The sequence below is a fragment of the Pipistrellus hanaki genome, assembly GCF_964339955.1.
Source record: "Pipistrellus hanaki genome assembly, chromosome: X".
Taxonomy (NCBI): Eukaryota; Metazoa; Chordata; class Mammalia; order Chiroptera; family Vespertilionidae; genus Pipistrellus; species Pipistrellus hanaki.
The window spans coordinates 63,211,660-63,225,062 of record NC_140524.1 but is presented as its reverse complement, the minus strand read 5'-3'; the positions used below and the strand labels follow the sequence as shown (position 1 = coordinate 63,225,062).

General features: G+C 38.8%; 1 protein-coding gene across 1 annotated transcript; it reads left to right on the top strand.

Moving 5' to 3' along the window:
* Positions 1–1,239: 1,239 nt before the first annotated feature.
* Positions 1,240–11,954, top strand: TSPAN6 (tetraspanin 6). The gene is made up of 9 exons (XM_084870336.1): positions 1,240–1,287; positions 4,281–4,762; positions 5,707–5,895; positions 6,187–6,261; positions 7,073–7,171; positions 7,758–7,892; positions 8,286–8,369; positions 9,787–9,892; positions 10,829–11,954. The coding sequence occupies exons 2-8, from the start codon at positions 4,676–4,678 to the stop codon at positions 9,853–9,855; spliced, it is 738 nt and encodes a 245-aa protein (XP_084726462.1). The 5' UTR covers positions 1,240–1,287; positions 4,281–4,675; the 3' UTR covers positions 9,856–9,892; positions 10,829–11,954.
* Positions 11,955–13,403: the final 1,449 nt, after the last annotated feature.

Here is a 13,403-nt window from a genome sequence, read left to right as displayed (position 1 = left end):
ATCTGTCCATATGATTTGGTTGGGAAGATAAGACAAAGACAAAGAAAATAACACTAAAAAATATAATAAATTTTTTAAAGTTCTTAAAGTTCAGTACCATTCTCAATTTCAAAATTTTAATATGAAGCCTCTCAGAATTAATGATACTGTTTTTAAAAAAATAATTTTTTATTGGTTTTAGAGAAGAAAGGAGAGGGAGAGAGAGATAAAAACATTAATGATGAGAGAGAATCATTGATCAGCTGCCTCCTACACAGCCCCCACTGGGGATCAAGATTGCAACTCAGGTATGTGCACAGACTCGGAATAGAGCCATGACCTCTTGGTTTGTAGGTTGACACTCAGCCACACCAGCCAGGCAAGGAGTTGTTTTAAGAAAAATTAGATTTAGTAACTGACTTGCCCAGCTGAGATCTCAGCAAAGCTTAATAGGCTAGACTAGAAACAACTTTCTTAGAAAAAGAACTAATGAAAATTAACCCGGAATTGTGAATTTCAATACTATTTAAAGGTATTTCTCATTTCTATGTGTCCCAAGTTGTATATTATGAACTTTTTTGAAGAAGGTAAGATCATGACTAAAAAAGGAGGAAAGGATTCATGGAGAATCTGAAAGGAGTGAATGTAAAAACAATGAATGAAAACTAGACACAGAAAAGAATTTCAGAGAAGGAATAATGAGAATATGTAAGAGACAATAGAAATAAAAGATATTCCTATTTAGGAAACTAATTTTTAAAACTGTACATATGAATTATTTATTTAAATGATGATGTTTGAATTATGTGTTTAAATGATATTTATCTGGTGGAAGTAATGTAAAATGAGGTTTAAATAAATAGGCGGTACTTTAAAATGTTATGATAGGCACTTAGACAAAGGGATTCTAGAAAAGGTATTAGAAAATAAAAATGATAAAGCTCATTATGTAAATAAGAGATTAGATGTATTCTTTTTACTGGATTCTAAGAGTGTAGTTTCCAAGACATTATGCAGCAGTTCAACTTAATTTTTCTGTTTTGTGACAGTGTAATACTGGGATGGCTTAGACATTTAATTTTTTAAATTTAATTTAATTAACCAAATCTTGAGTCAATACTAAGGGATTAACCTCACAGACCAGCTCTGACCAGTGAGCTCAACAGGGATTGGCTGCCCACCAAATGAGGTCATCAATTGAGCATTGTGACCTAGGGTGTTGGGGAGAGTATAAAAGGGGGCGCGCAAGCCTGCCACATTGGCTCTTCAAGTAGTTTCCGAGCATGTAGGCAGCAGGGCATATGATAGGTAAGTAGAGAAGAAAAGTACCAGGTACTGCGGTAGCTAAGTGTTTGAGTTAATGTGAGTGGTCAGACTGGGTACTGATGTTAGAGAGAGGTATGTGTGTGGGCTGATGAAGGGGTGAGAGGAGGTGTAGGGGTAGTGGAAGATGGGAGGTGGGGGAAGATGGGATGGGGTTGGGGGTGAGGAGAGTGGGAAGTAGAGAGGATGTGCAGTGGTGGGGGAATGGGGATTTGTATTGTGGGTGGAGGAAGGATGATCTCTCTCAGTTGGGGTTGAGTTTAGCCTTAGGTACTTAAGTAGGGGCCAGAAATTTTGAGTAAGGTTGGAGGGTGGAAAGGGAATAGGAATGTCTTGTTTATTGGGGAGATAATTTTAATGTGTCTATTTAACATTGGAAAAGCAGTAGTAAATAAGTTGTTATAATGTTTGCTGGGGGAAGCATAGTTTAAATGCCAAAGAAAAACAAGTAAAACTAATCTTCAAGTTTGTAGGAAGTTAATAAGGAAGATACAAAAATTCTTACTAAATATTTAATGTAAAACAAACAGCAACAATAGTTAAGGAAATATTCTCCTTGTTTCCCACATTTTCAGTACCAAACATGTCTTTTTTTTAATCAGAAAGAGGGAGAAACTAAGAGATTGAACCAGAAAAAGTACTGAACTCTCTACACGCCACTCTGGAAACAGAAGGGTAACTTTTTAGGTGTTTGGGCTACTGGAGTGAAGGCAAAAATAAAACTCGATAAAAAACACCAAATACAAGGCGAAATTGGGAAATGATTGAAGTCCTTATATTTCAAGGATTCCAAAGAGCCCTTGTTCGTGGCTAAATGTCTGAGTAGAGCAGTCTTTGGTAGGGTTATTCCCAGCCAAGACAGCTGTTTGTACAATGGCAGCCATGTCTTACTACAGAGTGAGTCCTGTTTCTGATGGAAATAGAAGTTGGCAGGGCTTAGTTCTAAGCCAAGGTACTGAGCCTCTCTGAACCTGTTCACCTGTAAATTGCTGCCAGTAGTAGTCTGACATCACAATAATGGCTTTTATGATGTATACATGTTGTGACACGTGTTGAGTGCTTAGCAACTGTGGTTGGCACATAGCCAATGGTCAATGTTACAGTCTTCATTAATACTTTAAAGAATAAATTTATCTTCTAAACTTGAGAATTACTTCTTATATTTCCTTAGATGTGATTAGATTCCTCTTTTATCTGGGTTTAGACTCAAACCCATACCTACATTTGAACTAAAGTGAACTGAGTTTGGTGGCATGGTGGGGATGGGGGTGTAGCAGGGTGGGAGAGAGAGGGGCAAGGTGTTGTGACCACAAGAACATTAAATTCCATGTCAGCCTCTGGTGTAATTTGGCACTGATTGCTATTCAAACAAAGCAGCGTTGTGAGTGTCAGAGGAAGGGAGAGGAGAAAAATCAACACATTTTTGGAAATAAGATGTGGCTTTTACTTTGACTAGTTTGTTTTTTCTTCAGCCACAAAAATATTTCTTTGCTCTGGGGCTCACAACAAAAATTTCTTCCAGGACACTGTACAAACCTAAATTTCAGGGGAAACTTCATTTAAGATGACAAGGAATTAACAGGACTTCCCTTGATACTTGTTTAATAGGTTTTAATAAGTAGGAAGTGCTTTAAAACCTCCTACTTATTAAAGTAGTATTATCTAGCCTCAGAAGAAATCTTTATATACACCTAGAGTCCCCCTTACACCTTATTTCCTAACTATGGCATATGTGGTACTTGAAAAGTTGATATATGCTATATTTCCTGGCCACCTTGACTCAGTGCTAATAGGATTATAGGTGTATCATTTTCCCATTCTCTACATGTATTCATGTGTTAGGCTTTTGTAATTTTAGGATAAAATTCTAGTGTAAAGCTTGTCAGTACAGTAAATCATTCTCCAATAGTTGCTCTCTTGGGCCTCGGAGAGCTGGCATGATACTAAAAGGGCCTGGTCCTAGGTCAATATTTGAAGCACAGGGAAGCTCTGTGTGACCAAATCAATGGAACTTTCCTGTTTTCTGTTTTTGTGGTGTATGTTTCAAACAAGGTTTCAAGTAAAAAGGTTTGTGTATTCATCTCTCTTTCATTTTTTGCCATAGCAATACTACTAAATGCCCATTTATGATGTTAAGCTTGTGTCAGTGATGTAACGGGTTGGCTAGGCAACTATGGTCCCTCTAGAAATAACACCTGCTCACCAGACTATCAGCCTCTGCCTTCAAAGAGCTTACACTTCAGTTGAGGAACCCACAGACCTCACTTCATGCTCCGTGTTGTAACAATATAGACACACCTGTTCACATACGTAACATGGGGACAGGGAGCTACTTTATACATATGATTTAAAATGAAAAAGAATACTAGCACAGTAAATTTTGGTTTTGCTATTAGCTGTGTGACCTTAAATTTCAGCCTCTTTATGATCAGCTGGTTCTTAATCTGAAAACCCAGGGGTTGAAATATAGAGTGCCTTTCAGTTTTAACATTTAAAAGGGGATCACATTTACCTGGCATTCTCTGTAGCACCTTCCCTTTTCAAAAGTTTTCCCTAATGGCTGGGCTTAAGCTTCAGCATTAATTACTTTTAAACACATTCCCCTCAACTTTCCAATTACCTAGAGAGTGAGAAGAGGACATTCTAAAATGTATTGTCAATCTGTCATACCTAGCTTCGAATTCTTTCAACAAGTGATTATTTCCCACAATCCTTTCATTTTTATGCTCTCCCCACCACATAGAACAATGCTCAAAAACTGAAAAGCACAAAACAAGTGAGAAACAAAGCAGCCTAATCCCTCCACTCAAGTAAATCGCACTTTTCTCCTTCAGTGTTTGCCTCAAAACGTGTGACCGTATATGTATCGCTTCGCAGCCCGCTTTCTCCTTGGAAATACATTTCTTGTGGGTATTTTGCCACGTAATGAAAATGGTCTTAGGTCACTTTTAACTTTTTATTGCTTTCCTTCCTTCTAGGGCACTAAGGGCCGACGGGGCCGAATCTCAGCGCGGGCGCTGATGATGATAGAAACATGAAGTTATAAGGACGGTGAAGGCGGGCCGGGGGGAGGGGGCAACGGGGGGAGGGAGAAAGATTTTTGGTGACAAAGGAAGCCAGGTCCATGGAAAGATCTAAGAAATTCCCAGCACTAGAACCTTTGTATATAGTTTTCAGTAACCTTCGGCAGGGGGCGCTCGGAAATTGTCGGCAACCTTCAGGACTTCACCCTCTGGAAAAGCGAACAGTGTTTCCGGCTCTTCTCAGCGGGGGACGCTCGTAAGTGTTCGGCAGTTTCCGGGGAGACTCGGGGCGCCGCTTCTCGCTCTCTCCGCTCTGCCCCGCAGATCGGCGGGCAGGGTCCGGGCTCGTCATGGCGTCCCCTTCCCGGAGGCTGCAGACCAAACCCGTCATCACTTGTCTCAAGAGCGTCCTCCTGATCTACACGTTCATATTCTGGGTGAGAGGCAGGGGCGCCCGGGGACGGGAGGGGACCCTGGGCTTGGGCGGCGGGTGTGATCCTGAGCGGAGGGAGCTCGGATCCGGGGTTCCCGGGAGCAGCGGCGGGAGGCTGGGGCGGAGGTAACGGGGGCCCCGGGTGCTGGCGACGAGTTGCTGGGGCTTGAGCTTGCGCACCCCGCCCCGGCCTGTAGGCTCAAGTCTGGAGCCCAGACGTGCCTGGCTTTCGAATTCGAGGCGGGTGGGATGGGGGTGGGGGGCGCGGAAGGGAGTTGACCCTTCAGGGTACGCAGAGGGTGGCCCCGGACCTCGAGAGAAGCGGGGTTGGGCCGGCCGCTCCGAGGGCTTTTGCTTGCATAATAGTCTCTTTCTTTTCACTGCTTCATCAGAGGGGAGTATTTCACAGGTAAGTGTGGTAATGGCCCCGTTCCCGCCAGTCTATCCTTGGACTTGCTTTTGTGTACCGTCCCTTTGTACTCATCTCTGATGTTGGGGGAAGGGGAAGTTTCAGGAATTCATAAAAATACCCCGCCGCCCCTCCAGGAAGGTTTCATTAAGCAGGAGCAAGACAGTTAAGAAACTTTTGATCCCTAGGGCAAGTATGCCTTGGGTTTGTGCTTACACAAAAAAATCAGATGAAGTTTGAGGATTTTATTAAGAGGCCTTCTCTAGCTTCACCCTGGCCACCTGGGCTACCTAAATGATCTAGCTGTGGGTTTATAAAGGCCTGTCCTTTTGAGCAGATCCCCTTTTTACCCCACTTTAGACCCCTCCCCCTCCTTGTCTACCACATCCCAGCCACAGCTCTGTGGCCACGGACTGCTAAATCATTGTCAGACCTATTGTTTCTTAAATACCTAGTGGTTTGTGGTTTGAATATACATGTATCACTGTAAGTCTGTTCAAATCAGTGTATAACTTTCTGTTCTCTGATTTCCCACCTAGATCACTGGTGTTGTCCTTCTTGCCGTTGGCATTTGGGGCAAGGTGAGCCTGGAGAACTACTTCTCCCTTTTAAATGAGAAGGCCACCAACGTCCCCTTCGTGCTCATCGGCACTGGCACTGTCATCATTCTTTTGGGCACCTTTGGCTGTTTTGCTACCTGCCGAGCTTCTGCGTGGATGCTAAAACTGGTGAGTCCTCATTTTCCTTAGAAGTGATTCTTGGTTTCTGCAAAGTCTTACATGTATGTTCGTAGGCTTTGCTTTTTGGAACTGGCAATGGCCTTTTAAGATTTCTCTTGTTCGTTATGAAAAGTTACCAAGTAATAGTTCAGCTGTCAGTTACCACTTTGATTGTGCTTTCCCTGTTCTTTTCAATAAAAAAACACGCTGATTGAACAGACCATTTTTTTCCTTGATTCCCTTTGCAGCTGTGATGTATCTAATTTATGCTGACTTAGACTTTTTTTTTTTATCCTACAGTATGCTATGTTTCTGACTCTCATTTTTTTGGTTGAACTGGTCGCTGCCATTGTTGGATTTGTTTTCAGACATGAGGTAAGCCAGAGTTTGGGAGATAAAAATGGATTCATTTAAGTCACAGAGTTAAAGACAACTTTAGTTTAAAAATCACTTACAGTTGTGTTTTAAAGCCATATTTTTGCAACCCATAGCCAACAATAATGGCTTTCTTGTAAAAATTCTAGTCCACTTTTAATATAAAAGAAAATTTAGAAGATGTTGAAGACTAACAATCACCAGAACAAAATTAAAGGTACCCATAATTACATGTATTTCTAGTAATTTTTCTCTGTATAAGTACCTATTAAAGTGGAGATGGTACTTAGATAGGAAACTATTTAAAGCACAAAATTGATACCATCTCCATTTATGCTATACAGAAAAGACTGGAAATACTTAATGCACATCATGAAAACCTTAATATTGAATTAGGAATCAGCATTCCACTCAGTTAGGCCCGGGGTTACGAAATGATTCAGTTAGTAGTGAAGGCTCATCAATGAGAGTGTTTTTTACAATGTTGTGGTGCAGCCTCCCAAAGTAAAGTAACTTAAACATTCCATAAGCGTCAAATTTATACTATTAAAACTAGGTAAAGATTAAGGTCAGGGGAATACAGCAGTACAGAGCTGCCACTTGAATAAATACATGTTCCCATAGCACTTTGAACTTCTAGTGGTTATCATCTTTTATTGTAATGTTTTGCTTAGTAGTCTCCTCAGCTAATCTATATCCCTTGGAGGACAGAATTGGTCCATAGAAGTTAATTACCATGCGTATTGCTGCTGTCAGACGTAGGAATTTCTTATTTGACTTTGTTTATTGGCCTTGTGTTTCTTTGCTATAGATTAAAAACAGCTTTAAGAAGAATTATGAGAAAGCTTTAAAGCAGTATAATGCTACGGGAGATTATAGAAGCAATGCAGTAGACAAAATTCAAAGTACGGTAAGTGACAATTGGAGGTGGCTTCTCAAGAGGGGAACACGTTCCCTATCCCCTGAGAGAAGAGGATGAAGGTCCTAGTTACTAGGTGTTGTCCACTTGTCCTATGCTCTCATAATCTTAGATCAGTAGAGATTGAAGATATGTTTCTGAAAAGAAGAGTGTGACAGTACTAAGGGACATACCTCCATTTTCTCCTAATCATTCTCCTCACATGTGTAACACTTCAGTACCCACTGGCATGATGGCCCAAGTCCTGTTAGCACCTACAATAACAGGAAAGTAAGGCCAGTCCAAAAATGTTAGAAACATTTGGTGTTTGAAACAAGTGTTCATCTTTTGAATTATAATGCCAATTAAGAATAGCCACACCCAAAAATCATTACATATAATAAATGTTGTTTTTAAAAAATTTTATTGTTGTTAGTATTACCAATGTCCCCCATTTTCCCAGTTAACCCTCCTCCACCCTGCACCTGCTCCCGTCCCAGTGTTGTTTAGAACACAAATTATAATCTAAGATAATAAGTTAAATGTTTGACTACAAAGTTGTAATGTGAAGTATCATGATTTTGTTGGGATTTTTCAGTTACATTGTTGCGGTGCCACAAACTTTAGAGATTGGAATGTTACTAATTATTACATAGAAAAAGGATTTCCCAAGAGCTGCTGTAAAGTTGAAGATTGTTCTCCTCAGAGGGATGCCGATAAAGTAAACAATGAAGTAAGGAGCCTTTTAAAAACTTTTTTGAAGATACTAACTGAATACAGAGTTGCCTCACTTTTTAGTTTTTAATCACAATACACATAATCTGAAATAGAGCATGTATTCTCATTGAATAAATGAGGAAATGGAAACGCAGAAAATGAGTGACTTGAGTTCATACAACTAGCAAGAAACACTTTTAAATGTATAATCCAAAAAGTGGAACTTCTGTTCCTCAAAGTTCTACCAAAAACACCGTGCTTGAAAGGAGACAGTATTTGTTACATGAACGATTAAACTTGAATAAAATGGCAAAGGTTCGGATATCCAAAGCTCATCTTTCTGCCAAGATGTATGATCAAAATATTATTGTTGGTGCTGACTTAATAGTTTTTCTCTCTCTCCCATTAGGGTTGTTTTATAAAGGTGATGACCATTATAGAATCAGAAATGGGAGTTGTTGCTGGAATTTCTTTTGGAGTTGCTTGCTTCCAGGTAAATCCATGTATTTAGGAACTGTTTCATCACTCTGATAGGTGTCATCCAGAAGATTTTCACTTTGAAGGCTTCAACTTTTCGCTTCAGGGCCCTGGATAGTGTGGGCATTTTCAGAGAAGTTACATTTTCACAAAACTCTGTTGCTCATCACAGTATATGAAAGACATGTAGTAAATCATTTGTGATTGGGTTTTTATTTAGCTTATTTGGAAGGGAATGTTTTGCCTTTTTCATTCCAATTATTTTGATCTTAGCTCTTACGTTTTTCCGTAAGTGCGGATTTCTTGTAAGTATTTATTATCATTTACCTGTTCTTTTTACATGGCCAGTCATGCCTTGAAACTACAAGAAGCAAGGCTTAAAATTAACTGGCAGTGTATATCTTTGGAAAACAGTTAACTGTAGAAAGACCTGGTGCCCTCACAGTTATGGCAACTTTCCAGCATCTCAGTTCATTAAACAAAATATGAGATCGACCGGAACCTTGCTTTGTTCAGCAGTCAGTTAAAATATTATTAGAATCTTTTTTCCCCCCTGAGCTGCAACTCCCTGATGAGTTGCATGTAAGTCCCAGACAATTAAAATTTAGATCATACAAACCCACATCCAATATGTGCCTATTATTTTGGGTGGGTACTATGCTGTGGATTCAAGTTCTATTTCTGGAGTTTTGCTATGTCTCACTGTAGCATGAAAAGTCTATATTGTGGCTCTAAACAAATTATTTAGGGGGTCTTTTTCCTATTAAACATTGTGGAGATAAGACTAAAGGCATTTTGACCTATGTAATTGATGAAGTCTAATCATAATATATTTCTAAAGTAGTAGGCAAAGCTATATCTGAATCTGCTTTGTCTAATAAAATATCCACTAGCTACATTTTAAAGGTTCTATTTCTTGAATAAAATTTAAATTTGTTTCTTCAGTTACTCTACCTGTATTTGAAATGTTGAAAAGCCACAGATGGTCAGTGGTGATTGTATTGGACAGGGGCGGTATTGGTATTACACAACATTGCCAGCACTGCAACACCGCTCTAGATCCTCCAGGAAAATCTCTGTCCTCACAGATGGAAATTTTACTGGATGAGATTCTTATTCTAAGCCATATCCTTTTTGTTTTGATAACAGAGGAAGAGGAAGAAACATTTCCCCAAAGTTTGACATTTAGAATTTTCCTTGGGTGATTTTTGTGAGTTGCAGTTGTGAACTCCCAGGTCACAGTAGTAGTAGAACTTCGCTTATATTCTCTGAATGTGACCTGGATGCCGAGTAAGTATCAAACATAACTATCTAGAAAAACTTCAGGAAGGAAATCATTAGTGAATGAGAAGTATTAGGAGACTCTACCTACACCCTGAGGTCTGTGAGCTCTTTGGTGTGTATGTTTAATTTTGCTTGTATTTTATTTCCAGCTGATCGGAATCTTTCTCGCCTACTGCCTCTCTCACGCTATAACAAACAACCAGTATGAGATAGTGTAACCAACATTACATATGCTTACTCCTCTCCAACTTTAAGGTACGTTCATTTTGGCCCTCTGCTATATCAGTGTTGGTATTTGCTTCAGCCTGTGCATGTGACAGAAGGAGTAAGTTTGCCAAAAAGGTATTGTCCAGTAGTGCCTTCAAATCTTACTGGTACAGCTCAGGTCTCTAAATTCAAGGCATGACCAAAAAGGATAGAAGGGCTTCTTTTGGTTTACCTACACATGTCCAGCCTACAGATCCTGAATGATGGTCCCCTTTCTAACAAATTTGAACCTACAGTGAAGAGCAGGGATGGGAAACCTTGTTTCTGCCAAGGGCCATTTGTATATTTATAACGTCATTCATTTAATATAATTCACAATATAAATTTATGTTGCTATGAAAAAAGGTCCTAGATTTATTAAATTTTGAGTCCTGCTTGTGGTTGCCTTGGCAGGGCCAGACCAAATTATTTTGCAGGCCTTATATGGCCCTCATCCCTGGTGAAGAGAAATGAGGTTTCCTGGGAAGTACACTCTGCTCTTGACCAATAGTGGCATTTCCCCAAGGCTTTGGCCTAGTTCTCATGATCACAGTCATCTGGTGGACTTAATATTAGAGACATAAACTCATCTGGACTAACCAGGGGGAAATGTGTATTTTAGTAACTTCATATTTGAATGGTAAAATGTAAGGACTGTTGTTGCCAGCTGACTTAATCCCTAGAGCACCCTTCACATTTTTTCTTTGAAAAAATAGTTTATTAAAAAACTATCAAAAATAGGTGTATATATGGTATAAAATAAGTCCATAGACTCCATAATGGCAGAGGCGGTGCTTTAGTGCTGTTACTCGAGCACTTTGAAAAGTTATTAGGGTATAGTGGGAACACATGAAGGTCTTCATTTGAAGAGTGGATTACAATGTGTGCAAGTGAATACAGATATTGGTATTTGGGTTACAAATAATTTTTTTTCTTTTATTTTAGGATATTTACATTACCCTCTGTGAGCTACTAGATTGCCTGGTTTGGAAAACTGCCCCATGTTACACATTGACCGAAAAGCTACACCAATAGTCTGATTCAATCTAGACATTTGTTCAATATTGTATAAGTCCACCTTTTGTCCCATTCATCATGTAATATCATTGAAACTTTCTTATCTGAAACACTGGAAGAGCTAGTAAATTGTAAATGAAACAATGTTTGCTTGTTCCTCTTGATTATTTTTTTTAATGTAGGGCTTTTGAAAGTCACTGTAGATTTTCTATTTTGATATACTGTTATAAAATGGGAATTTGACCCCTTTGTACTGGCCCCTTCCTGGCCAAGGTTATGTGATTTGATTGCATAATTTGTATCAAGAAGTTAAAATGTTTTGATTAGTCTCTCTCTGTTCTGATAGGCAGAGTGTTGCATTGTGAAGTTAATTCCAGCCAGGAGTTGGATGGCACCCATCAGAGTTGCCAGATGGTGGTAACTGTCTCTGACCTAAGGTACCCAAAACTAAAGGGCACTACCATTTCTGTGACACATCAGAAATGTCACATAACATTTCTTTGCCTCTGAGTTAAAGTATTACATTTCCTTCATCACTTGAAAGGTTCTAATTAATTGTGCCAGACTTAGTGTGCTTTCCTGAGAAATTTAAAGCAAAAACTCATCTTCATTAGCTTTAGCTGGTATTTCCTTACAAGATTGATATGACTTAATTATCAATATTGTGAACAACTTTAATAGTTTTGATTTATGCCTTTCATAAATATGACTTTTACACAAGAAATATTGTTTTCCTCTAAAATCATGTTTAAATTCACTTTTAGAAACTACTGAATGATTATTTTCTACTGAGAGAGCTAAGCACCATATTTCTATTTGTAGTACAGTTTTAGATATGAAATGTAGAACAGCTATTGACTATGAGGTTTTTTTTTGTTTGTTTTTTCATTTGTTGCTTTCAGTTTTATATCCCACATATGAGTGAGATCATATGGTTCTTAACTTGTTCTGTCTGACTTATTTTGCTTAGTCACTTGAAACCTATATAATCTTATTAACCAATGTCACCCCAATAAATTTAATAAAAATAATAAAACTGCATGTAAAACATTAATGTCTCTGTTTACAGAAACTTATTCCATGTGAAAAGATTACTTTCCTTGTTAAGAAATAGCAAATTTTTAGCATTTTCCCAGAGATCATACTTTTTAAATTATATAGCTTGCATTAAGAGGTTGGATATTTTGCTTAGCATAATAATCTCCAGATCCATCCATGCTCTTTTTTATAGCTGCATAGTATTCCACTGTGTAAATGTACCACAGCTTTTTTTATCCACTCATCTATTGATGAACACGGGCTATTTCCAGATGTTAGCTATTGTAAATAATTCTGCTATTACTATAGGAGTGCATATATTCTTTCTGATTAGTGTTTCGAGACTCTTACTATGCTAAGCCAAATAAACCAGTTAGAGAAAGACAAATATCACATGATCTAACTTTATGTGTAATCTAATGAACAAAATAAACTGACAAACAAAATATGTCCAGGTATGGATGCAGGTATGGCATATCTTAGTGGGGAGGAAGATGGAGGAGATGGGAAGAGATTAACCAAAGAACATATGTGCATAACCCATGGACACAGACAGTGTGGGGAACGCCTGGGGTGGGGCAGGGGCCAGATGAAGGGGGAGGCAAAGTGTGGGGGGGATGAGGGCATCTGTAATAGTGTCAATAAAGAAAAAAGTTAAATATAGAGCATTAACCCGTACCTTCAGGGTAATAAATTATTAAAGCAAGTGTAAATGGGAGAAGTCATTCTTTGGTTTTAGGTTTCTTTGTACATCTATTAGTAGAACCTAGCTAACTGCCACACATCCACACAGTCCTTGAATTTGATCGTGGTGGGGGAGTCAATCACAGTTATAAAGTGGACAAAAACTACTAAATAAGATTAATAACTTTCAAGTACATGTTTTAAAATGCTTTGAGTTACGACAGGAAGAGGATATTGTCCATTAAAACATTTGACAGAGGTAAGGTGATAAAACATTTGAAAACTAGTTACTCTCCAAATGCAGTAAATTAGTTTTTGTTTGTGTTTTTTTTGTTTTTTGTTTTTTTGCTATTGGAACTGTGGACACTGAGAAAGAAGATCCTTACTGATAAGAGCCTGTAGTTGGGGTCAAATTTAAAAGCAAAGCCTAGAAGCTGTTTCTAAACAGGCCTCTCACACAAATACACAAACCGTAATTCAGGGAGAACCTTACATTGAACTGCCTGCCTCTCACACTGACATACAAGCCAACCGTTATAAAAGAGTTTTCAGAATTGTATTTCAACTCCAGTCAGAGTTGCACAGCTATATTCCCATCAACATCTTTATCGACCAATCAGAGTGGCTCTATTATCAATCAGAACAGTGTCTTCTACATCAAATTGCAAGGATTTGAAGTCTTCATTTGCATGGGGACAGATCAATAAGGGACCAGGGACAAGGTCTTCTGTCTATATGCCAGCTCCACTCTGACTTAGGGCACACTTTTCCTGTCCACCAA

Bases quoted from the DNA above. Each gene is read 5' to 3' on its own strand.
- TSPAN6 (XM_084870336.1), top strand. From the start codon at position 4,676: ATGGCGTCCCCTTCCCGGAGGCTGCAGACCAAACCCGTCATCACTTGT. The intron at 6,262-7,072 runs GTAAGCCAGAGT...TCTTTGCTATAG, and splicing joins GATTTGTTTTCAGACATGAG to ATTAAAAACAGCTTTAAGAA. The intron at 8,370-9,786 runs GTAAATCCATGT...TTTTATTTCCAG, and splicing joins TTGGAGTTGCTTGCTTCCAG to CTGATCGGAATCTTTCTCGC.